Genomic DNA, 26,259 nt, shown 5'->3' with positions numbered 1-26,259 from the left:
TTAATACATGTTGCATCCATCCATACTTTCTTTCAGAACCATTTATATCACATTTTACCCACAGACGGTTGGTTGATTGATTGAATAGCATATTTTCAACTAAATTGATAATCTATCATTTTGAAGAGTTTTACGTAAATTCTACTACTCAGTTTAAACCAAAATTAAAATAATTGTACAAATTTTAGCAAAAATCTTCAATGCTAAATTTTATTAAGATATATCCATCCAAAGCAAAGTAAGCACTATTTGCTTAATTATTCTCTTCTTGACTCATGGCATATAATGCCAAGATTCGTTTGTTACAAATACCTCTATCCTGAGCCACCAGTTCAGCTTCCCTCCAGCCAGTTTTCTTTCATTTAATGATTGATGTAATTAATAATGCTTAATATTTAATAAAGGTTAGATGTTAGGAATCTGATATTTTTATATATTGTCATCAGAAATATGAAAAATATAGCATTTTATTGTAGCCTATAATAGACCTTTAAACGTGTGATTTTTATCATTTATGAGACTTTTTTTTAATAATATCTTTTCTGTTTAGGATGATGTCTGATAATATTAAAGTGTCTGTTCGTGTACGTCAGCTTATTGAAAGGTATGTTGTTCATTATAGTGAGGTGGTGCAGTATTGTGAAATTTTCTTTTAGCTTTAATCTTTTAACAGTTTTATCTGTTTGGATATCCATTAAAACATTTCAGGTGTATGAAGTATAGTTTTTAGATGGCAAATGGAAAATAAAAATAATAAAAAAAAATCTAAACACAAGTCATGTTACTTATATTATTGAAGTATAAATAAGTACAAATGGAATAAATTGGAAGGTAGTTGAGCTGTTTGCTGCAGATGGTTTGCATTTGAGTGAAAGTGATAGTGAAAGAGGCTGGCAAGATCATTGATGAGAGGAGGAGAATATGTTGCTCAGGGAAATTAAAAGTAGACAATGGGATTGTGAGAGTAAGCTACCAGAATTGGTATGAGGTAAAGAGTGAAGGCAAGATAAGGATGCATAATGGCCTCATTGAGAGCAGCAGAGTCATGATGGGATAAGGAATTGTAAAAGGAAAGGGAAACCAGGAGTAAACAGCTGTGCTTATACACCAGTGCAAGAGTTATTAGGAATAAGAGTTCAATTTGCAAGCTTGATTGGATGGGAAGGATATCATTGACGTCAGTGAGGTGTAGATTTGAGGTTATAACATTTTTTGAAAAGAGAGAAAAGATAAAAGGCGGCAGGAATATCACTGATTACTTTTCTTCAAGTTCCAAATGAAGTGCTGTGTCCTTTCCATGTAGAACTTGATAATACTTTTGAGGCCATTTGGTGTGAGCTTTGAAGCCATGAATTTTAGATATTAGTGTTGCTATATGCAGAGGGGGACTACTCTGACATGTAAACAGATGAGACTAGTGAGGGACAGAAGCATGATAGTAATCAGCAACTTTAACTATGGAAGCATTGGAATCAGGAAATAACATTTGACTAAGAAGGTTGAATTCCTTCATCTTTTTAGGGATAGCTATCTTGTGCAGTATGTAGGTGAAGCAACATGCGGGACTAGTGTGAGATTTTTAAGTTTATGAATGTTCCGCTCAAAAAAGGTAACATGCTGAACTACAAAGCAGGAAATTATGACCACTGAGGAGTATGCTGGGTTCTGTACCATGGTATCCAGCTGTTGGACGGGAAGGGTATCGACATGAATGGGAAGTGTTTAAAAAATACTTAAATGATGCAATATCAGAATGTGTCCCTAGAGATAGAAGAACAGAGTATGAGTGAAATGGATGTGTAATCTAATTAAGCAAGAGTTTCATAAAAGGTACAAAAAAAAAGATGAGAAAGCATAAGCATGATGTCAGTTATGATAATTATAAGCAGCATGCCAGAAGAGTCACACATGTATGGAAAGCTAGGTCTGAGTATGAAAAGAAACTGGCTCTGCAAATTAAAGACAACCCAAAAGAATTCTGTCATTATTATGCAAGTAGCAGAAAGAATGAATTTGAAAGAATAACTCTACTGAATACAGATGTATGCAGGTGACTGATGCACAAGTGATTGTTCAACTAATGAGTAGCCATATTGCTAAAAGTTATCAACATGGTATATGCAACATTGAACTCACTGCTGCTTCTTCACTTTATGAGGAGGAAGTACAAGAGCTGTTGCACAAACTGAATAAGAAGTCTGCAATAGGAACTGACTAGATATCAGCATGGATGCTAAAAGAGTGTTCAGCTGATCTGGCTATTCCTTTTACCAGGATATATAATTTGTGTCTCAGAACAGGGAATATTCCACAAGAGCAGAAAGAATTTATGACAATCCCATTGCACAAGGGTGGTGCAAAGACTGATTATCCAACTATCAAACAATCAGTATCTCGAGTGGTGGTGAAGATTTTGGAAAAGTAGGTTAGGGCTCACATTCAGAAATAGGTTGACAGAGAATGTACTTTGTAATGAACAGCATGGGTTTACTAAGGGAAGGTCATGTTTTAGTAACTAGCTCACATTCTATAATAATGTTACCGCTGTGTTAAACAAGGGATCAAAAAGTCGTGCATTTGGAGTGGGGTGAATCTGCAAGATTCAAGGCAACCAGTGTGCCTCAAGTATCAGTCCTTGGTCCTTTGTTATTCAATCTGTACATTAATGACATTTAGAAGGATTTAACATGCGACATACAGCAGTTTGCTTATTGATGCAAAGATAGTGTAATAAGGAGTGCTGCTGATATGCAGTACTTGCTGAATGATTTGAATAGGCTGAAATCTCAATAAAGCTCGAACCCAGTCTGGGTAGTGACCCTTCCCATAATGCATAGCATTATACATGTCTGCAAGGAGATGTGCATTGCATTATGGGGTACTAAGGTAAGTGATGTGAAGTCAGTCACCTTTCCCACGAGTTGCTGTCCTGAAGATACTTCAAGCACAAACTTTGTTTGCTTACACTTGGATAAAAGATTAAACCAAATTATATAATTTTTAGTATAACCAAGTGAAAAAGCTTCAAACAGTATGTCCTCCCTTGATTAGTTCCTCACTCCCTGGAGATCTCTCTTAATAATAGTAAAGTTGTCTTATACGGTGATGATAGGAAATGTCACCATAATGCAGTCATTTGGGGGAATGATCATGTCTAGGCAGGTGCAAGCTTTATAGTTTTATAGAACAAGAGAGAGATGTGTGGAATTGCAGCACAGGAGACGTTCAATTAGGAAAACAGATTGGTGATATACAGTGGCTTGATATCAGATGAAAGGGAGAGAAATCACCAGTACCTGTGACTTGGTCCAGAATCAATTAATTATGATAATGTCAGATCGCATTCTTAAAGTTAATAGGATAAATAAAGTAGGAGTGAAATGGATGAATTATGGAATTATGCAGAAGCTTCTGAGAACGAGGATGATGTGTAAAAGATATAAAGAACTGAGTACCCCTCGATTTAGTTGCAGGAGTTGAGCAGCTGAAGCAGTAAAGCAAAACCTTAGAGATGCTAGTGTTTTTTGCTAGTAGAAGAAAGGGTGAATACAGAAGGCTTTACTTTAGTTGCTAGAGATGGAACATGGGTCATATCTGCTGAAGTTGAGCGACAAGATATATTGGAATTGTTCAATGAGTATTTTGTTAATTTTGTGTAGTGTGTATGTTGGGGTTGGAGTAGTGTTGAATAACAATAGAAAGGAGGAGACAATTCAAGAATAGGAACTGTCTAATTAAGTAAACAAGCTACATATTTAATTATTTCTTCATTCTACAAAACAGGTATTTATGACTGATACTCTCTAGTAGTTGCAATAAGTAAGGTGAATACAAAAAAAAAACTATTTACAACATTAAACAGAATTAGCATTATGTAAATAAAGCTGGTGATTAACAAAGTGAAATTCCTGTTTTTTTTGATACTCGTCACCTAAAAATAATGACAATATTTTACAGGAAATCTGACAAGCACATTTTTTTGAGCCCTGAACATGATAGAGATTCAAAGAAATAGCAGAAATATGTACTTTGATATAGTGCTGTAACAACAGGTGGATGATGCATTGTTTTATATGTTTCACACTGATCACTGATAATTAGTTTGCATGATTGAAATGTACTATGAGAGCTAATGTTTAGATTATCAATAGCAAGCTGAATGTTTCCAGACATGAACTGAAAAACACCATTCCTGTTCCTTTAGGGTGCAGGATAACTGTTCAAACAGGAAATTCTTCAAAGAATTTAAAGTAAACATTCAGAAATGTTGTAATAATACCATGAAGATTTTTTAAGCTTAATCACAGGTCATCAAGCATTTCTCATATTTTTTGTCTAATAACATAAGTTAAGTATATAGGTGAAAAACAGTATAGTTTAAAAGAAATCATTAAAAAAAAAAAATACCTTTAAGAACTAAATTAGTCAAGACTTGAGAACAAATTTCAAAATGATGATTGACTTGGATAGCAAATACAGTATGGTTTTTTTTAGAAATTTCATGTGTTATCATTTTTAGTTAATTATCATTTCTTTATCATTCCAGAGAAAAAAAACTGGGATCTGTCAGTCATTGGAAAGTAGAAAATGGGAATACTATCTTTCAAATTGGTAGTGATGGACAAATGCTGCCATTTAGCTTTGTATTTGGTAAGTTTCTTGCTTATACATTTGAAGTGAACTCATGGGGATTTTATGCACGAGTATTTCAGACTGTATCTGACAGTTCATCAGTGATACAATAAGTAAATTCAAATTTATAACTTAATGAATTTAGTTTAGATCTTTTGTCACATTCATCTTAGCACAAAAGGTAGCATTTACAAAGTACATGGTAAACACACAGAAGAGACAATGGTAAAAGTTTATCTGGGGTGTTTGATAAGAACATAGAATTTCATTGATATGAATGAACATAGGAGTAAGATTAGAATTCAAGAAATAGGAACTGTACAGTCAGTAGTGGATTTACAAGAATCTGCAGTACATTGAATCATCCTGAGATGTTAATCTCATTGAATTGTTTTACCAATTTTATAGTGTCCATTTCCTCTGGTAAAGGTAAAGAGGAAATGAAGGCATGAGCGTGAACAAGATCTTGATGTGTTGAATTATGTTGCATATATCTACTGGTGAAAGTGTGTTTGTGGCAGACATCTGTCAAAATGCTTCAGGGAGACGGGAAAAGCAAGATGCTTCGGAAGGCTGAATTTTCACCCAATGTTACTCAGAAATGCGGGTTATTCATCTGTTCTTAGAGGATCATTGTATTTTTTGAATGTAGCCAAATAGCCAAACGATTGTCCAACAGATTTAGAAATAAAGTTGTGGATGTCTGGATGAAATGAGAACAGGAACTCTTTTGTACAAGGGTGGTCTGAAAAGTTCTTGGCCTTGACCATAGATGGTAACATTATTGGCACGATTTTTTTTTTCTTTTTTTTTTTTCCTAAGTTGATACATCTGTCATAAGTATCCATGTGAAATTGCAAGTTATTCTATCAAGTAGTTTGTTTTATACAGCTGTCTTAAACAAATGTGTTATCTGTATCCCTTGAAATGGATAAAATCGAGTATCATGCTGTTATAAAATTCTTTGTAAAAGAAGGTTTAATGCCAAAGAAATTCATTCAAAGTTCATAAAAGTTTATGGGCACTCTTCTCCTTCATTTTCGACAATTAAGAAATGACTGCCAAGTTTAAACGCGGCCAAACCAGCCTTGAATTGTTGGAACATCCACCCTATTCCTCAGATTTGGGCTCTGACTTTTATTTCTTCCCAAAACTAAAACTCTTCCTCGCTGGTCAGCATTTTTCTTCGAATCAAGAGGTGATTGCAGCTGTAGAGGGATATTTTGCATATCTTACTGAAAACTGCTACAGGGATGGGATAATGGTGCTGGAGCATCTGTAATAAATGTATTAGCCTTAAGGGAGATTATGTTGAAAAATAAAAATAATTTTGAAATTATGAACTAGTTTTTTCATTGTTAGGCCGCGAACTTTTCAACACCCTCGAAAGTGTTCTGAATAGTGGTTTGCCAGTGTGAGTGGAAAAAGACTTCCCATCACTGTGCCTTCCATCTTTGTACATTTTGCTTCTTCCAATTTAACACCAGAGTGCATTATGAAATCAAAAATCTTTGTCAAGTTTAAAGCCTTCAAAACTGAAGAGTTTCAACCACTAGACATTTGTGAATAAAAAAAAAAGTGATGTTAAAAAAAAGACCATAATATCACATAACAGGTGTAAGTGTTAGTGGTTTTTCATAAGTGCTTTATGCCACCAGAAGAAGATAATTACTTGAACTTACTAATCTTGTGCTTGATTTCTAAAATCTTTAGAGCACAAATTATAATTGGTAAAAGCACACAGCACTCTATCGATTATCAGAAACAATTCAAATTGTGACTGAAAATGAACTGAACTCTCTAATGTCTGATCAAATAAAAACAAACTTCAGAAAATTAAAGCTAAAAGTTTTAGAATGATTGTCTCCCAGATCTTTGGCAAATTGCTGCAGCTATACTTGTTGAGCTTAGAGGATTGTTTCATGGCTAATGCTGATTCCAAAAATAGTCTTTCTTGGACCTATAGCAATAGCTATGGATATCAGAATTGGAGATATTCCACTGAACTCTTTACTTCATACAGATGAATTTATACTTTTAAATAAATCCAGGTGAATTCTATAGGATTCCTCAACTAAATTGAATTATTTCTGTTTCAAATTTATTATGAAAATCAGAATGAAGAGAATATAGGCAGAAGCACTGAAAATATCAGCTGCATCTTGAATGGGACATTATTAAAACGAGTAACCTTCAACTATTTAGGCAGTTGTAAGTGAAGATGCAATCTTGACTAAAAATTTCAACTGTCAAGTTTTATGTATTGCTTTTCTTATGATAATTTAAACATTGTAAGGTTTTTATTTCCCCCACTTTGTATTCTAGTGACCAGTCAAGTCTTGTAATTAATTTTATCCAAGTAGCCAGTAAGCTGTCATCACCTGATAATTTTTTTTTATGTGGCTTCCACTCATGAAAGGTTTTTACAAACGTATAATATTTTCATACCATGGGTGGACTAAGGATTTTTTTCTCATTTTTATTAATTATATATATTTTTATTTCTTTTTTCCCCATTTATTTTTTAATCAGGAAACCCTACTCTAGAGATCAAACATGGAACTTTTTTAAGCCACTTCAGGACTCCAATAAGCAGTTAGTGGTCTCACACCAGACAATGAAATTCATCCCTACCTCAAGACAAGCGTAAACAGGATTTGAACCTGTAGCCTGTTGGTTGGAGAGTGGATACACTAATCACTTGGCCAACCAAGCTAGCAGTTATGAAGATGTTGTGTATTTTTATCTGTAATTACTGTAGTAAACGCTAGCAGATTCTGGTATGTATGATGTGCACTTCATTTACTGATAAGCTATCTGTTTTCATTGTTATTTTCAGAATATGGTAATAAATTGGCAAGAATATGGAGAGATATCCAACCGTGTCATGCAGACTGACTGCAGACAAGAGTATACAAAAAAGAAAATACAAGTTGCTTATTATGTCTTTATACGAATGCTAGGAGTATCAGAAACAAAGAGGTAGTGTTTGTTCCTTGGTCAGTATGTTGGGACCTCGGATCGTAGGCATTACTGAGACCTGGCTATCAGAATCAGACATACTAAATCAAGTGTAAAGGGTACAGTATTTTTAGGAAGGATACAGGAGAGGAGGGGCATTCTGCTAATATTGGATTACTTGAATCCAGTAGTGTTGAGAACTATGATTGTGGTACTAATAACAGTATTTCATGTGGCAGTGAAATTAAAGCCATCTCATGTGAGGTGGAAGCTAATAAGATCAAATACATAGTGGGGTGTTCTTACAGACCTGGTGGATCAGTTGCTAGTGATGAAGAAATGCATCACCAAATAGAGATGATGGGCACGAAAAGAGTAATCATAATGGGTGACTTATCGAAATATTGATTGGGTAGCAGTAAAATCTCATGAGAAGAATGAAACTAAATTTATTGAGTTGTGGGACAACTTCCTAAGAATCATGTGACAAGGAACTCAACGTCAAAGAGTGTTAGATTTGATTATAGTGTTTGAGGGTGTTTCAGTTAAAGACAACTATTCTGCCTCTGGTTGGTGACAGTGATCATGCAGTATTCACTTGGGAAGTGACTAAGAGTTTATGAATGTGCCATTCAGAAAGGGTTACATGCTGAATTACAAAACAGGAAAATTATGACCAACCGAGGAGTATACTGAGTTCAGTGGAATGGTATCGGTTGCTGGATGGGAAGAATATTGACAATGCATGCTTCGCATGCATTAAAAAATGCTAAAACAATGCAATATCAGAATGTGCCCCAAGAATTCGAAGAATAAATAGGGTAGGAGTCATATGGATGTGTAACCTTATTAAGCAAGAGATTTGTAAGAAACAGATGATATAGAAGGAATACGGTCTGCATAAAGATGTCCGTTATGAAAATTATAAGCACCAGACCAGAAGAGTCCCAACTGTTATATGGAAAGCTAGGTCTGAGTATGAAAAAAAACTGGCTCCTCAAGCTAAGACAGCCCATGAGAATTCTATCGATATGCTGCAAATAAAAGAAAGTGCATATGAAAGAATAACTTCTGAATGCAGATGGAGTGAGGGTGACAGTTGTAGAAGAGGTTGTTCAACTAATGATTGCCCATTTTGCTAAAAGCTATCAACCTGTTGTATGCAACATTGAGTTGACTGCTACCTCTTTAATGAATGAAGAAACTCTGGGGGTATTAGAGCTGGTTGGATATCAGCACGTGCTAAAAGAGTGTTCAGCTGAACTGGCAATTCCTTTGACCAGGCTGTTTAATATGAGTCTCAGAATAGGGAAGATTCTGCAGGAAATTAAAGAATGTATTGTAATCCCATTGCACATTAGTGGTGCAAAACCAATGTATCTAACTTCAACTAATCAGTATTTCTGGAGTAGTGGTGAAGATTTTGGAAAAATTGGTTAGGCTTGCATTCACAAATGGGTTGACAGTGAATCTATACATTGCAATGAACTGCATGGGTTTACTAAGGAAAGTTCATGTTTTAGCAACTTGCTTACATTCTATAACAATAATAATTATTATTATTATTTGTCACCTCCAGGGAGTCCAGAGACTCATCGAGGGAGGGCATCTACTAACTCTGTCTCCACCACTCACAATTCACCAACTGACCACAATTACACCAACATCATCTATCGCCAACCACCACCACCACCACCACTAGTATTTCCACAAACAATCACAAACATCCATGCCCACGGCAGGATTCGAACCAGCAGCCCTTTGGCTGGGGAGCGGATACACTAACCACTCGGCCAGCCAGGCTGGCAATGTTGCCATTGAGGACAAGGGAAATGGATACACCCATGATACTTTTGTTTGCTAAGGTTTTTGACAGAATTCAGCATGGAAGACTGTTGTATAAATTGGAGAATGTGGGTCGGATTATATAATATAATATTAGTGTGGTTAAGAGGATGACTGACTGACTGATATCAAAAAGTGGTATACAAGAGATATGAGTCAGCAAGATTTAAAGCATCTCGTGGTGTACCACAAGGATCAGTCCATTGTCCATTGTTATTCAGTCTGTACATTAATGATGTTGGGAAGGATTTGATAGTGATACTCTTTCACAGTGATCAAGTCATGCATTTTGGCATGATTAGATATCCAGTGTTGTATTATATTGGTGGGATTATACTAGAAGAAACTGATCAGGCTAGGGATCTTGGAGTTTTAGTAAATAAGAAGTTGAAGTTCATGGGCCATGTAGCAAAGATTGCAAATACAACTCAAATAATTGCAATGCTTAAATGAACTTTAACATGTAAGGATAAGGATGTCATTTTGTCTGTTTACAAGGCCTTGATAAGCCCTTACTTGGACTATTGTTTGCAAGTTTGGTTCCTGGTTTCCGTGATTTTGGTTCCGATTCTAATACAGCAAAGCCACTGCAAAGGAGAGTGTGAAAAATTATATCAGGATTGTGGAATACTGATTATGAAGACAAATTGAGAATTTGTAGACCGTAGACACTAGCAAACAGAAGAAATGGGAGGATATGATTGAGGACATGCAAACTTCTGAAAGAGTCATAAAGGATTTCAGTTGATGGAATTTTTCATTTTATGGTGGGTGGGGAAAGGATATGAGGGCATCCTTGGAAGCTGAGAATGAATGTTGCTAAGAAGAGGGTGAGGGCAAGATTTTTCCCTCATAGGGTAGTGCATGATTAGAATGGATTGCTGTTGGATGTGGTATGTGCAAGCAGTGTGGATGAATTCAAGAATAAGTATGATAGCTAGTGCATGTAGTATGTGGCCTCCCTTGATGAGTCCCTTACTCCCTGGAGGTCTCTCTTAATAATAATAAATTTTGTAGGGAACAGTAGCTTAGATTTTGTATTGTTTAAATTAGCAGAGCAGTTATGTATAGGAAAACTTGCTGACACAGCAACAGTTATTAAAATGATTGGGTTATGCAGTCCTCAGGATGATGTGACTTACCTTTGAATTGAAAGACTTGAGTTTGAATCACATCCAAAACGTGAAGAATCTTTACAAAGAGTTTTCAGTTGAAGGTGAGTTAGCTGGTCTCATGCTAAAGCAGGATTACCTGTCTGGAAACTTAGTCACCTCCTCTTCCTCTATAAATGACAAACTGGCCAGAGAATTACAACCCTGCAGACATCAAAACTGAATTCTACCTCAGTTCACACTTGGGTAAGCATATCCATAGGAATGCTTCTATGGTTGCTGTGATTCTATAGTGCAGGTGGGCAAAAGACTGTTATTTTTCTTGATACACAGTCTTTTATGTAGCTGCAAAAGAAGAAATCCGTTGGAGTCAAATTGGGACTGCATTGTGGCCAAGCAAATGGGACCTCCTATACATTTTTCAATGTATTGATTGTTGAGCACGCTCTGCCCAATCACTGCATATGTGGCAAGGCTTTATCCTGTTGGAAAATGAGGCCCTCCACATTATCAGTTTCAGCAGAAACACAAAGTTCTCTAGCATATTAGGTATGCCACACTTGTAATTGACTGCTCATGGAAAAAAAATCGCTCAACAATGCGATCATGCATTATGCTGCACCAGACATTGACTTTTGGACTGTTATGGACAAACTCCACCAGTTCATGTGGATTTTCTGATCCCCACACCCAACAATTATGGTTACTCCCAACTCCATGCACATTAAATGTTGCCTCATCAGAAAAAAAAAAAAAAAGCTCTCGAGGTACTTGTCATGTTCAACAATGAGGTTATAACATGGTGGTCACAAACTGAACTCTTTGTGGCTGGAAGTTCATTACATCCAGTACCTCAGTAGGTGCTGGATGTCATGAACAAGCTACAGTTTATATGAAGCATGCTCTTGTGAACAACTTCATGCAACTACTGTGTAAAAGACATTGTGCATCAAGAAAAATTCCGGTCTCTTGCCCACCAGTGCCATAGAATAATAGCAACCATAGAAGCAATTCCTATGGACATGCTTACTTGAGTGGTCTAAGGTAGAATTCTGTTTTGATATCTGTAGGGCTGTAAATGGTGCACACATTGAGTTACACTAACAGGTAATCAAAGGTGTGGTATTCTACTTTGATAATATATGCTACAATGTATTTCTGCTTCAAAATGTCATGAAATAAATTTAACAGTTTATCACTATCATCATTTAGTCAATATATCATCATGGGGATGTATAGAATATTATGATAATACTGCATAATGAAGTGTACCTAGATCAACAGTCTTCTTGCAGAATTAACTTATTTATGATGATTCTACTTTGGTCTTCCATGGCACTACTAACTTCATCAGCCTATCTAGCTCTTGATCCTCCTTTAAATCGTTTCCCTGCTATCATAGCATCAAACTTAGATTATACTGGCTTGCACGTCTTTGAATACTAACAGCACCATTTTCCTTTTAATACCTTCATTTTTAATATGATCTGTTCGCTTGTCTAATTTTTTCTGATAACTCATATCTGTGGTCTCTAGTTCATCACTTGTTTTTATTACTATTTCTTCTTTTTACATCCATAAGTTAAAATTGGTTTAAACTTTTCTTCTATACTGTTCAGTTTATCTGATTGTATCTCTTCCATTCAAATATATTCAACTAGCTCCCTGTCATACCAGCTTTTCTTATTCTCTTGTCTATTTCCATATTGAATTTGCAACCTTTATTGAAAATTGGGCCTAACTATTTGATTTATAGATTCTTCATTTGAGAATGCATCTGATATTTTCTTCCTGTTAATTTTTGTGGTTTGTCTCTTTAGTGCTTATTTTCATACCAAATTTGTTACAGCAGTTATTCAGTTTAGTTAGTCCTAGATTTATTTTGGAGTATAACATAAGCATGAAGTGAAGAAATGTTTAATATCAGAATTTTGATATTAAACATTTGATATGTCCCTTTCCTTTTTTGTATGATCTGTACAGATGATAAATAATGGTGGAGAGAGAGAGAAAGAGTGAGAACTCTTATCCTGCATCTAATTTGGTGACATCTTCATGTACTCCCATCTTTCTAACTGCTGACATAACTTAAGAATAGGCTGCATCTTTCTGTTTGCACTACTGTGTACCAGTGCCACATTTGCACCATATAATTGCAAGATTTTGAATAGTTTATATCTTGGTAGGAACCAAACAGGAATCAAACTTTGGAGATTCGGTGGCAAGTCCTGAAAGAACATTGATTGATTCAGCCAGAGAGGCATGTGATGAGGTTTTCTGGAAGAACAGAAAAATCAGAACTTCATGGTGGACACAGGAAGTTAAAGAGGCAGTGAAGGAAAAGAAGAAAGCATATCAAAAGTTCCTGGCAAATAAGTCAGCTTTTGCTCTTAGAGAATACAGAGACAAATGTAAGAAAGCTAAATACTGTGTAAAACTAGCTAAACAAAAGTCATGAGAGGACTTTGGCAAGAACATAGAAAATAAATATCAAGAAGGTGGTAAGATATTCTAGAGGTTATTGAAGAAGCTTAGAAATGGAGGAAAGAGTGCTGTAAAAGGAGTTAGAGATGATAAAGGTGACATGAAAACAGGAGAAAAAGATATCCTTGAAGTATGGAGTAATTACTTTGAAAAATTGCTAAATGAAACCAGCAGTGATAGCACAGTGGTAAAAAACACTCAACAGGCATACAGTCAGGAATACATATCCATACTTGAAGTCGCACCATCAAAGGCTTGAAATGTGGAAAGGCAGCAGGAGTAGATGATATTCAACCAGAAATGCTGAAGTATGGTGGTATAAGAGTCTTACAGTGGCTGCACTGCATAGTTCAGAAAGCCTGGACAGAGGGACGAATTCTCAATGATTGGAGTAGAGCTCTCATAGTACCCATTTATAAAAAGGGAAATAAAACTGAAAGTGAGAATTACAGAGGTATTTCTCTACTGAGTGTTCCTGGTAAGATTTATGCAAGTATATACAGGCAGCCCTCGGTTTACGCCTGTTCAATTTATGGCAATTCACAATAATGCCAGTTATCTGCGCTTGCTTTCTTAATGTAGTGTGGTTGACTGAGAAACAATACTAGCAGGCACTCTAGTGTTTGAGTGTTTACCAAGCTACTACGACATATATGTATCAAACTTAGTTTTTATGTTGAATCTACCTAATTGTTATATTTAATTTTTTTTATGTACATACTTATTTAAATTGATAAAGTACGCAATTACATACCATGTCTGATAATAGAAGTGCAGGAAAATTAGCAGAACCTGGTGTTAAGAAGGCACGGAAATCAGTTGCACTTGAAAAGAAGATGGAGGTGATTCGAAGAATGGAAGATGGGCAGACGTGCTAATGTCTATAGAAGTGTGAACTTACCTCCATCAACTGTTACTACAATTATGAAAAATGCAGATAGAATAAAACAGTCTGCGCAACAATCTACGGCAGCACTAAATGCAAAACATGTACATTATAGCAGGGGTAAACTTCATGAAAAAAATGTAAAAATTATCATTATGGGTGGATGACTTGAATCAGAAAAACATTCCTCTGATGCAGGTTGTTATAACTGAGAAAGCAAAAACAATTTTTGAGGATCTTAAAAAGACAGATGGATGCAAAGAAACATTTTTAGGAAGTAAAGGTTGGTTCATGAGATTTAAGTCTCAAAGTAAGTGCCACAGTGTCAAATTATGTGGTGAGGCAGCAAGTGCAGATGTTGTGGTAGCGGCTGCTTTTCCCAAAGAATTTCAAGACTGTGTAGAACAAGGAACTTGTTCTACACTCTTGAAAAAGAATGAGACTTGGCTCTACTGGAAAAAATTGCCATCACACACCTTCATTTCCTGTGAAGAACATTCCGCTCCAGGTTTTAAAGCTGCAAAAGATAGACTTACGCTTTTGTTGGGTGCAAATGTCTCCGGAACTTTGAATCTTAAACCAATGTTGGTGTGCCATTCAAAGACGCCACGTGCCTTCAAGGGTCTAAAAGCCATGCTGCCAGTCTATTGGAAATGAAACAAGAAAGCTTGGGTTACACAAGACGTTTTTATAGATTGTACACAAACTATTTTTGTCCTACCGTGCTTCACTTCTGTAAAGAAAATGATTTGCCAGCCAAGGCATTGCTTCTCTTGGATAATACCCCTGGACAGCCACAAAACCTTGCTGAAGTAAGAACGCCATTGGATGTCGAGGTTGTTTACATGCCCCAAACACATCGCTTTTGCAACCAATGGATCAGGGGATTATATCAATCTTCAAAGTCTATTACCTCCGTATAACATTTATGGAAATGGTAAGAGTCTTGGACACTTCAGGAAAAACTATTAAAGACTTGGCGGTCATTCAATATTTTGAAGGGCATTAATAGCATCAGGGCAGCTTGGAACGACGTGTCAACGAAGTGTTTAAAAGGAGCATGACAAAAATTTCTTCCAGCATTTATGCATGACTTCGAGGAATTAGAGCAAGAGGAGAATGTTATTGAAGATGTTACCAAGCTTGTGCGAGAGGTGGGATTGTACGATATTACAGCTGAAGATATGACAGAAGTCTTAGAGAGCCATGATAAACCACTTTCCAATGAAGACTTAAAAGAATTAGCTGAACAATTAAGTCAACATCCAAAGGAGGAGAAAGAAAATGAAGAAGATCCTCTGAGAGATATGAAAACAGCTGATTTACAGCATATTCTTGCAAGCATAGAGACATTGACTGATGAACTCTGCGAAATGGACAACGATTGGGAACGGAGTGCGAACATAAAAAGGAGTGTAATTGCATCTATTTGACCTTATACTGAACTCCTTAAAGAAAGAAAAAGAAAATCTAGGCAGTTAATACTGGATACTTTTAAAAAAAATGCAGGTGATCCGAAACCAGGAACTTCAACATAGAAATATGTAATATCTTTTCAAAGTTTCATTTTTTTGTATATAATTTTGTTTTGTTTTCATTATTAATAATTTTATTTTAACAAATATATATGTATGTATTATCAAAGCTATAAATATAATAATATTACACATACTTCATGTGCATATTTTTTGACTGGGCTGAACATAACTTCATACCTCCCATTAAAATTGGGTTTGGTTTACGCTCGTTTTTTCAGGAACGGAATTGAGGCGTAAACTGAGGGCTGCCTGTACTTGAGAAATGGTTGAGAAGGGAAGCTTGCTGAAGAATGAGCTGGATTCAGGCCAAATGGAGGCTGTCAGGATCAGATTTTCACTTTACGACAAATAGTTGAGAAATCATGGGAATATAACAAAGGTCTGTATTTAAGTTTTGTAGATCTGGAAAAGGCATATGGCAAGCTGCCAAGAGAGAGAGAAGCTATTCAAAACGCTACAGTTCTATGGTGTCAATGGTGCATTCTATCAAGCAATTCGTAGTCTTTATTTGAGTTGTTAGCAGTTAGAATTGAAGGAAGTACAGGAAGGTGGTTTAATGTTAAATCTGGTGTCAGACAAGGATGTACATTATACTCTCTGTTATTCATTATCTATATAGATCACATCATGAAGGAAAGTGGTATTAAACTTGATATCAAAATTGGAAATGTTAATCTCAGATCTTTGCTTTATGTAGATGATGTTATACTACTAAATAAATCTACAAGTCGGTAAGATTCCCTGACTAAATTGAATAACTGTTGTAATAGATACGGTATGAAGGTTAGCATTAAAAAGACAATGAAAATAGGCAGAAAAATTGAAAATATCAACTGCATTGTGAATGGAGAACCTATGGAACAAGTAAAACATTTCAGCTACTTAGGCAAGATTTTTAGTGGAGATGGTAAATTGTTGTTGTCTTGTCCTTTGAAGAGCCTTAGATGCCTCTGTGTGCTCCCTACACTGGCCTGGCCACCTATGATTCTGCTTGTATAGAGCTGTTATTCAGGATTAGGATCCATTTCTTGCAAGGCTGCTGCAATTGCTGGACAGGCAAAGATGTGAGTGGGTGTCAGTTCAGTATTGGGTTAGTTGACTTCATTAGAAAATTGGATGCCGTTGCCACGTTAGTCATCTTGAAATTGGACCATAAGAAATTTGGTCAAGAGCTTCAATGGTCCAGGGAGGGCCACGTGGAGGTGTGGTAGGACTTCCCCCCCCCCCCCAAGATGATAAATTAAATATGAAAATAGACAACAGAATCAACAAACCTGGTATGTTGATTCTGTTGTCTATTTCCTATTCAAGGTCTATTCAACAGCTCTCAGATTCAAAAGTAGAAACCAGTTTTTACTTTTGAATCTGAGAGCTGGTTTAGAAGTAAAACACTTGATCAAAGACTAGAGACCGCAGATGACATCAATGTCAATATCATATTAAAAACGAGGATATCAGGAAAGAACTTGACATTGTCAGCTTCCAGGAATGCATTAGCAGAGCTAATCTCAGGTGTTATGGTCACTTAAACAGAATGTTAGAAGAAAGATTAGTAAAACAAGTGTTCTCTATCAGGTTGGCAGGAAAAAGACCCAGAATAAGAATCAAGATGTAGGTGGATTGATATGGTAAAATATGCCTTAGAAGATAGAAATATAAGATCTGATAATTTGGAGTCTTGACAGGTAACAGATTGATTTGGAGGAAAATTGTAGATAGGAAGTTAGTAATGATGTAAATTTTTCATGTAGTACTATATCTTGTACATCCCTTGAAGGTACATGTTAGGAATTTGATAATGATTTTTCTTGGCACCTTTTCCATATCTGCAGAGACTTTAATCCAGATCCTTGGATTCTTATGATGTCTCTACTATTTGTCATAAAGAATGTTTCTGAACATCTGCATTTGGCATGAAGCTATCTCATGTATCTTCTATAATTTTTCTTAACCTCTTCAAGTATGTTTAAGATCAATCTTACTGGGATTATTCAGTATGGAAATTTCATATGTAAATATGAAAATATGAAATAATTTTCATATTTACTTTTCTTTACTTTTTTTAATAGATAAATGCTGAGACTAGTCATCTGGAATTTGGCCTTTTTGCTAGACCTGAATTATGCACTGCAGCCATTCTGAAACATAACTCCATATTTGAGCATTTCTGATCAGATATCTTATGATACCTGCCTTTTCAGGTTTCATTAGTGTTTATTTTTTTTTTTTAACCTTAAGTATTTACTAATTGCTTATCTCATTTAATCATCTTTCAAAGTACTTACTTTCAGAATATCCTTATGTTAAATTTTGATTCTCTGAGATTCCTTTTTCTTTCATTTCAGTAGTTTTTTCAGAATATTTTGCAACCTTGATATTTCTCTTCTGTATTCTTACCTGAATTTTCCCATAACTTTTGACTTATACACTCGGTCCTTTCAAAAAAAAAAGTTCACATGGCTCTTCTTTGTCTGACTCGACATTTTAACATTTTGCCACTAGGGGTGCTTAAGGATCAAGGCTGGATAACTGGGACTAGATCCCACATGGCCTTTTGGGGAATGCAGAGAATTGACCAGGGCTTCTGACCTGATGTACAATCCTCACTTTCTAGTGGTGCATCCTGTTGGGTAACCTGGATACTGAATTAATAAGTATGGACTGGTAATTTGGGATTTAGCTGACAAATTGTATTCTTATTGGCTTAAACCATAACTCAATATGATAGTACAACATGATGGAATTTCATGCAAGCTGGATGCGTTGCCTGGATAAACAAGGTCCCTATTGTTTTAATCCGGGAACCAGGGTGGACAGCAAAAAGTCAGCTACTGGAACAAACTCCAACTGAACATCAGTGGAGATCAAGATTGGCACCATCAACATAAGAAGCATCAATGGAAAAGAGTGTACCAGCAGAAAAAAATGGATAAATACCAGATCGACATAATAGATGTTACTGAAAGAAGACAAAAATATGTGATATCTTTCTAAGCAACAAATACAAGATGTTATATTCAGGAAATAACACTCAGGGAAAAGGAGTAGCTATAATATTAAGTACTAAATATGAGGATGATCTTGTTGAATGGCAGGCAATTTCAAGTAGAGTCATGTGGACTAATATTAGAATAAGAAACTGGACAATGAGACTTATTTGTTCTTATGCTCCCACAGAAGGTTCTATTAAGGAAGAAGTGGAGGAATTTTTCAAGGCATTAGAAAAGGCAATTGACACAATGAAAAAGGAAATATTGGTCCTTGTTGGAGATCTAAACAGCAGAGTAGGAAAGGATTGCCAGACAAGAATGTTTTGGGAAAATTTAGAGAAAAAGAACAACAAAGCTGATAATAATGGTAAGTAGATTTCTGCTTGGGACATGAATTAGTTATTACTAACACCATGTTCCAACATAAAAATAACCACAAATTCACATGGAGAAAAGATGCAAGGAATAAGAAAAGTCTCATTCATTATGGTATTGTTGAAAGCAATGTTTTACTATTAGTTAAAGACTAATAGTAATAGTAAAGACTAATAGTTGGAGATCTAAACAGCAGAGTAGGAAAGGATTGCCAGACAAGAATGTTTTGGGAAAATTTAGAGAAAAAGAACAACAAAGCTGATAATAATGGTAAGTAGATTTCTGCTTAGGACATGAATTAGTTATTACTAACACCCTGTTCCAACATAAAAATGTCCACAAATTCACATGGAGAAAAGATGCAAGGAATAAGAAAAGTCTCATTGATTATGGTATTGTTGAAAGCAATGTTTTACTATTAGTTAAAGACACAATAGTATACAGAGAATTTGAAATAAGAAGTGATCACCATTTAGTGTTGAGCAGGATAAAATTGGACTTCATATTGAAAAGATGGGTGTGCAAGAAAATTTTGAAATGAATCAAAGTTGAACAGCTATCAGATGTGAACTTTAGACTCAAGTACATAAACATTATTCAAGAAAAACTGAAAGAATTTGAAAACAAGAACCACACCTTGGAGATTCATTGGCAAACCCTGAAGAAAATATTGATTTATTCAGTCTAGAGCTGGGGTCGCCAAACTTCTTTGACCGTCGACCTCTTCAAGAGTTACTTGACTTTTTATCGATCCCCCTCTATTTTACTATTATATAATTATAATAGGATAAGCAAAAAAGATGCTTATGTGAGTTTTTAGATTGTTTATTTTATAGTTACAGTGTCTATTGTATGTATAATATAGTATATATTATTATATTACTTTTACTACTATTACTATCACTAGTAATATCACTGGTATTACTAGTGATATTAATAAACTACTGGTATTAATATCACTGGTATTACTGTATTACTACCTTACTACCAGCCCTGCTCACCTCTTCAACATAGAGAAGTTTCGTGAATGAATAACGATTGAATTATAATATGTATGTTGATGAATTTTAGAACATTAACGCTCACTTGTATGTCGATGCACAAAAATGAGAACTGGGATCGAATACGTGTAAGTATAAGTAAATAAGAACTGTGCACGCGTTGCAATCTCAGGCAGGAACCACAAAAATATGTTTATTGGTAAATACGTCATTTTGGCCTACTTGATTGGCCTCCGTAACTATTTTCATGACCTTGCTCCATCTCCAGATTGCGAGATTGCGAGACTGCAATCTCGCAATCTCGGGCAGGAACCACAAACATCCGTTTATTGGTAAATACGTCATTTTGGCCTACTTGATTGGCTTCCGTAACTATTTTCATGACCTTGCTCCATCTTACAGGTCCTATTCCTGTCACTGTTCCCACGATTCACTCTTAATTGCATTGTCATTCAGGATGGAGGTGTTGGATTCTGATTATGTAGAGATTAGAGTAATTATTATTTGGTTCAGAATCCAACATGATCTTCCACTTTAGTGGAAGATCATGTTGGATTCTGAACCAAATAGGTAAGAACCAAATAGGTAAAGACTGTGGTAAGAACATTAAAAATAAATATCAGGAAGTATTCTGGAGGCTATCGAAAAAGCTCAGAAATGGAGGAAAGAGTACTATAAAAGGAATTAGAGATCATAAAGGGAACATGAAAACTGAGGATAAAGGTATTCTTGATGTATAAAGTAATTAATTTGATTGCTAAATGAAACAAGCAGTGACAGCATGGTAATAGAAAACACTCGATGGGATTGCCATCTGGAATGTATGTCTTTCCTTGAAGTAGAAAAGCTAACACAAACTTGAAATATGGGAAGGCAGCTGGAATGGATGAAATGCAATCAGAAGTGCTAAAATCTGGAGGTATAGAAGTTTTACAGTCTGCATAATTCAGAAGGTCTGGTCAGAGGGGGGTTGAATTCCAGATGATTGGAATAAAGTGCTCATAATACCCATCTATAGAAAAAAGGAAATAAAGCTGAATGCGAGAATTACAGAGGAATTTTTATACTGAATGTTTCTGTTAATATTTATGCAAGTATTCTTGAGAAACGTCTTGGAGAAGAACAAGCTGGGTTCATGCCAAATAGAAGTTGTCAGGATGACTTTGAGAAAAATAGTTGAGAAATCATGGGAATATAACAAGGAACTATATTTAATTTTTGTAGATCTAGAAAAGGCATATGACAAGGTACCAAGAGGAAAGCTGTTCAAAACACTCCAATTATATGGTGTAAATGGGATATTATATCAATGTATTAGAATTGAAGGAGATACAGATGTACATTATCTCCACTGTTATTCATCATCTTTATCAATAACATTATGAAGGAAAGCAGTATTGAACCTGATATCAAAATTGGACATGTTAATCTTTGCTCTTTACATTATGCAGATGATGTTATGCTCCTAAATAAATCCAGGAAAAGTCTGCAGGATTCCCTGACCAAAAATTTGGTATGAAATAAATGATTTAAGATATGCAGATAGTACAACCCTCATGACAAAAACTGGGGATGATCTGAAATGGTTAATTCTTTTTGTTTGGGTGGGAGAGAAGGCTGATTAATTTAATTATCATTGAAACAGAAGTGATGGTTTCTGGCAGTTTGGGTGAATTTATGATTGAAAGAGATATCATAGAGGTGGATGAAGGTTATGATTGATTTACTGGGGTCAAGAATAAGAAATAGTCATTGTGGAGGTGAGATTAAAAGGAGGATAGCTCTAAAGGCATGGGGGGGGTAGAGAAAGGCATGTTAAACTTGACAAAAATTACGAATGGCATGTTAGAATTGTTAAAGCAGTGGTCTTTCCATTGATGATGTCTGGATATGAAAGCTGGATCATTAAGAAGAAAGGAAGGAAATTGATTCATTTGATTTATGAATGTGGTGAAGCTTATAAGGATCCCATGGATTTAAAGAATTGAATGATAAGGTTTTAAGGAGTATAAAAACAATGACCCTTGAGGCATTGATTGCTGAACGGAAGTTAATATACTTTAGACATTTTATACTATCAGACAAATATTGGAAAACAGTTATATTGTGGAAGTTTAAAGCACAAGATGGGAAGGAAGACAATAAATGGTTAGATGGACAGCTGAAAGAAGAAACAAGAGGTTGAGTGAGAGCCTGCATTCACAAGATCACCAAAAGTTGGAAATGACTAGAAGATATGTAACAACAGAAGATTGTGGGAAAATTATTCATTATTTTGAATATTTAATTCCTAATTTATGAATTCTGTACGTATGTTTTGCATAATGAAAGATTATTCTGTGTATGCATGCATGGATGCATATTGTTTGTTACAGCTTGTAAGTTTGTTATATTCTGTGTGTACAATCTGTTTAGATTCTTAAGTCATTTTTAACAATTTCAGATCGTGTTTTTGATATGCATGAGGACAACACTTCTGTATACGAAGAAGTTTGTAAACCAATTTTGGATTCAGTAATGCAAGGTTTTAATGGTAAGTGTTAATAATTATTTTTATGACATGTTGAATAATGAATCGTGTCAGCAAATCCTGTCCATGGTGCATTTCTTAAATCAGATTGCAAATTTTCACTTATTCTAGATTCACCACCTGGACTTTTTTTTGCTGTTCGTCATCTCCAAGACATTTCTCTTGTTCTCATTGGGTACTACCTAATTTTTGCTGTTGTATTTCAGTGATGTATATTTTGAACTGCATACAAGCTATGTCTTGTTGCAGTTCAAAATACAAAATTGAAGTGATAGATAAAATACAAAATTGTCTTAATCTGTGCTTTAATGTGATACTTCGTTACTATACTCAAAATTATTCTTCTTGTTGATATCTTGTTTGACTGTTATTTTAATATTTCCATATTTGTATGCCTCAATGTTTGCAGATCTCAGAAAAATCTTTGGACCTGTAAGAGAAAACCCAACAGATGAATGGAGAAGAAGACATAATTAAGAACTACATGGGATGATGAAAGCGATCCAAGGCCAAACCAGGAAAACAGAACCATACCATCACACCTCCACCTCTGAATTTCATAGTTGGAGTTATGCACTCTGGTAAGAGACATTCACCTGCCACATCCACACATGTCCATCTGTTTAGTAGAGTGTTAGTGTGCTTGGTCACTCCATACGCACTTTCCAAGCTTCCATGTCTCACTGTACATGCTCTGTTCACCACTGACGATGACTCCGCATGTTGGTTCCAGTAATGTGGGGCTTGTGTGTTGCAGTCCTACCATGAAATTCATGTTGTGAGCCTCAGCTCTGAATTTTTGTGCAGATTCATGTTCCAGTTGATGGCCATGTTGCATTCAACATGTCATCTGATGAAGAGCAGTTCTTACATATTATCCTTCGTAGACCCTATGGTCATGTTCACTGAGTGGTCAGTTGTCCACTGAGGTGGTAGCGCTTGCAGTTGACTCCGTGTACTTCCATCTTAGTATAGTATCATGATCTGGTATGGCCCAATGTGTCAACAATTTGCTGAGCAGATAGACCTGCAACATGGCATCCAATCAGAATGCCTCTTTCAAACTCCATCAGTTCCCTTCTCACAGCCATTACACCTAGACACAGTTGCACTGACTTGAGAGCATCATATTCTGCCAATTTTACCAGCTACAAACACATGATTCTACATGGCATGATGCACCTTGCCCATGGGGATGTCTGTTGATTTTTTTCCCATCAAGATGATTGAACTTCATGTCCTGGAAGTGTTCCAGTTTTTATCCCTTCTGAATCAATTTTAGAGAATTCAGTGGCTTATGTCCACTTTAGTAAGACTACAGTGTTTACACATAGTTAGTGGTACTGAGAAATCAAACTTATGACTGGCTACTGTTAATATGATGGCATGAAGTACACAACTCCAAATTCTGCTGTTTGTGACAGTTATAATTGAAACAAGTTAATAACTGTTTTAATTCACTAACTGAATGAAAGTCAGATGGCATTGTCTTTTCATGTGGAAAGTTTTTCCACTTGGTTAAAATGTATATTATACCTGACAAATTATGTTCTTGTTTATCATAATGTAACTCAGCTGGTCTACTTGCATATAGGGGCTATTGACTCACCATCAATTGCCTTAGTATAACATAATGCTAAAATGTTATGGGAAGTGTGAGACTGGTTATGATCTTTATTGGGGTCTCATCAATTTGGTAGTTAGATCAAAGAAAGTACCAAGGTTGAAGTCCATCCAAAAGTCAAATATATCCATTATACAAGTATTAAAAAAACCTTTATTATTAAATATTCTGGATGAGAGATAGTTGTGGGAAGTTTTTCAGTTGATTATAATGTACTGTATATTATACATGATAAATTATATTCTACTTCTAATTTTATATATTGATCCCTATACCTAGAATTTCACCTGAGTACCGTTTTTGAGTCTGGATAGTGACTCTTCCCATAATGTTTCTGCATTATGGGATACTAAAGCAGTTAAGAAGTCATTAGTCTATATATACAAGTGGACTAGTTGGGGAGTTTCTTCATGCCTATGCTTATGCGAGGCATAAGCATAGTTGTGAAGTAGTAATGATTTCTTGGCAAGTATGACATACAGGGTTCAACAAATCCTACTTGCTACACAAAAATGTTACTTGCATAAGGCTTTTTTTAAGTCCCAATATGTCATTAGAAGAGCTGTAATGTAATATGCAGTTCATCCATATACTTGCCATGTTATGACTTCAAAAAATAAAAAAATAATAACAGAGAGGCTGCAATACATTAAGATATTGTATTACAGTATCTTACTGTAATACAAAGTTCAAATAAGAACTCAAATATTGATTTGACTTCTTTTTGAACCAAAATTTTGATGTTTTTTTTAAGCTCCTAATTGTATTAGCATGAATTTTAACTTTATCAGACATTAATTACTAATTTTTAAAGGTACCTGTGGTTTAACTATAAACAACAAATTACATGATAACCACGATAAATAAAAGTACAGATATTTCATAGTTTCAATGTGTAGTAACAGTAAATCAGTATGTAGAAACAAGCAAGTCAAGATACAGTAAAACAAGGTACATACAGCAATCGGTTTATCAATTAAAAACAGTTGCTTGTGATAGAAATTAATATATTAATAAATAATATTCTGGAGGTTGTTGAAGAAGCTCAGAAATGGAGAAAAGTGCTGTAAAAAGAATTAGAAATGATAAAGCTGACATGAAAACTGGAGATAAGATATCCTTTATGTATAGAGGATATCTTTTGTATTTACTCCAAACATCAAGGATGTATGGAGTAATTACTTTGAAAAATTGCTAAATGAAACAATTAGTGAAAACACACTGGTAAAAAAAAATGCTGACTACACGTGCATTCAGGAATACATATTCATACTTGAAGTAGAAAAAGCCATCAAAAGCCTGAAATGTGGAAAGGAAGGTGGAGTAGATGATATTCAACTAGAAATGATCAAGTATGGAGGTATAAAAGTCTTGCAGTAGCTGCATTGCATAGTTCAGATGGCCTGGACAGAGTGACCAATTCCATAAGATTGGTTTGAGTAGAGCTCTCATAGTACCCATATATAAAAAGGAAAATAAAACTGAATATGATAATTACAGAGGTATTTTGTTACTGAGAGTTCCTGGTAAGACTTATGCAAGTATACTTGAGAAATGGTTGAGAAGGATTGCGGAAGGGAAGCTTGGTGAAAAACAAGCCGGATTCAGGCCAACTTGAGTCTGTCAGGATCAGATATTCACATTACGACAAATAGTTGAGAAATCATGGGAATATAACAAAGATCTGTATTTAAGTTTTGTCAATTGGAAAAGGCGTATGACAAGGTGCCAAGAGAGAAGCTATTCAATACGCCACAGTTGTATGGTGTCAATGGGGCATCATATCAAGCAATACTTAGTCTTTATTTGAGTTGTAAGTCAGCAGTTAGAATTTAAGGAAGTACAGGAAGATGGTTTAATGTTAAATCTGGTGTGAGACAAGGATGTACATTATCCCCTCTGTTATTCATTATCTATAGGGATCGCATTATGGAGGAAAGTGGAATTAAATATGATATCAAAATTGGAGATGTTAATGTCAGCTCTTTGCTTTATGCGGGATACTTCTAAATAAATCCGCTAAAAGTCTGCAAGATTCTCTGACTAAATTGAATAACTGTTGTAATAGATATGGTAAGAAGGTTAGCAATAACAAGACAAAGACAATGAAAATTGGCAGAAGCATTGAAAATATTAACTGCATTGTGAATGGAGAACCTATAGAACAAGTAAAACATTTCAGCTACTTAGGCACGATTTTTAGTGAAGATGGTAAATTAAATATGGAAATAGACAACAGAATCAACAAAGTTGGTATGGTAGGAAGTTAACTGAATAAATT

General features: G+C 35.3%; 1 protein-coding gene across 1 annotated transcript in view; it reads left to right on the top strand.

The window, feature by feature from the left end:
• The first annotated feature begins 554 nt into the window (after positions 1–554).
• The window catches only part of cmet (CENP-meta), a 370,306-nt gene continuing 344,601 nt past the window's right edge, over positions 555–26,259 (top strand). The window contains exons 1-3 of the mRNA XM_090393925.1: positions 555–604; positions 4,547–4,650; positions 22,268–22,357. Of these exons, the coding sequence (XP_090250051.1) occupies positions 555–604; positions 4,547–4,650; positions 22,268–22,357 (244 nt within the window). The remainder of the gene's footprint in view (positions 605–4,546; positions 4,651–22,267; positions 22,358–26,259) is intronic.

Source organism: Typopeltis vanoorti, chromosome 6, assembly GCF_054136105.1.
Source record: "Typopeltis vanoorti isolate ZY-2024b chromosome 6, IOZ_Tvanoo_1.0, whole genome shotgun sequence".
In the NCBI taxonomy this organism is placed as follows: Eukaryota; Metazoa; Arthropoda; class Arachnida; order Uropygi; family Thelyphonidae; genus Typopeltis; species Typopeltis vanoorti.
The sequence above is the reverse complement of the archived record's forward strand: the minus strand, read 5'-3'. Positions and strand labels throughout refer to the sequence as shown.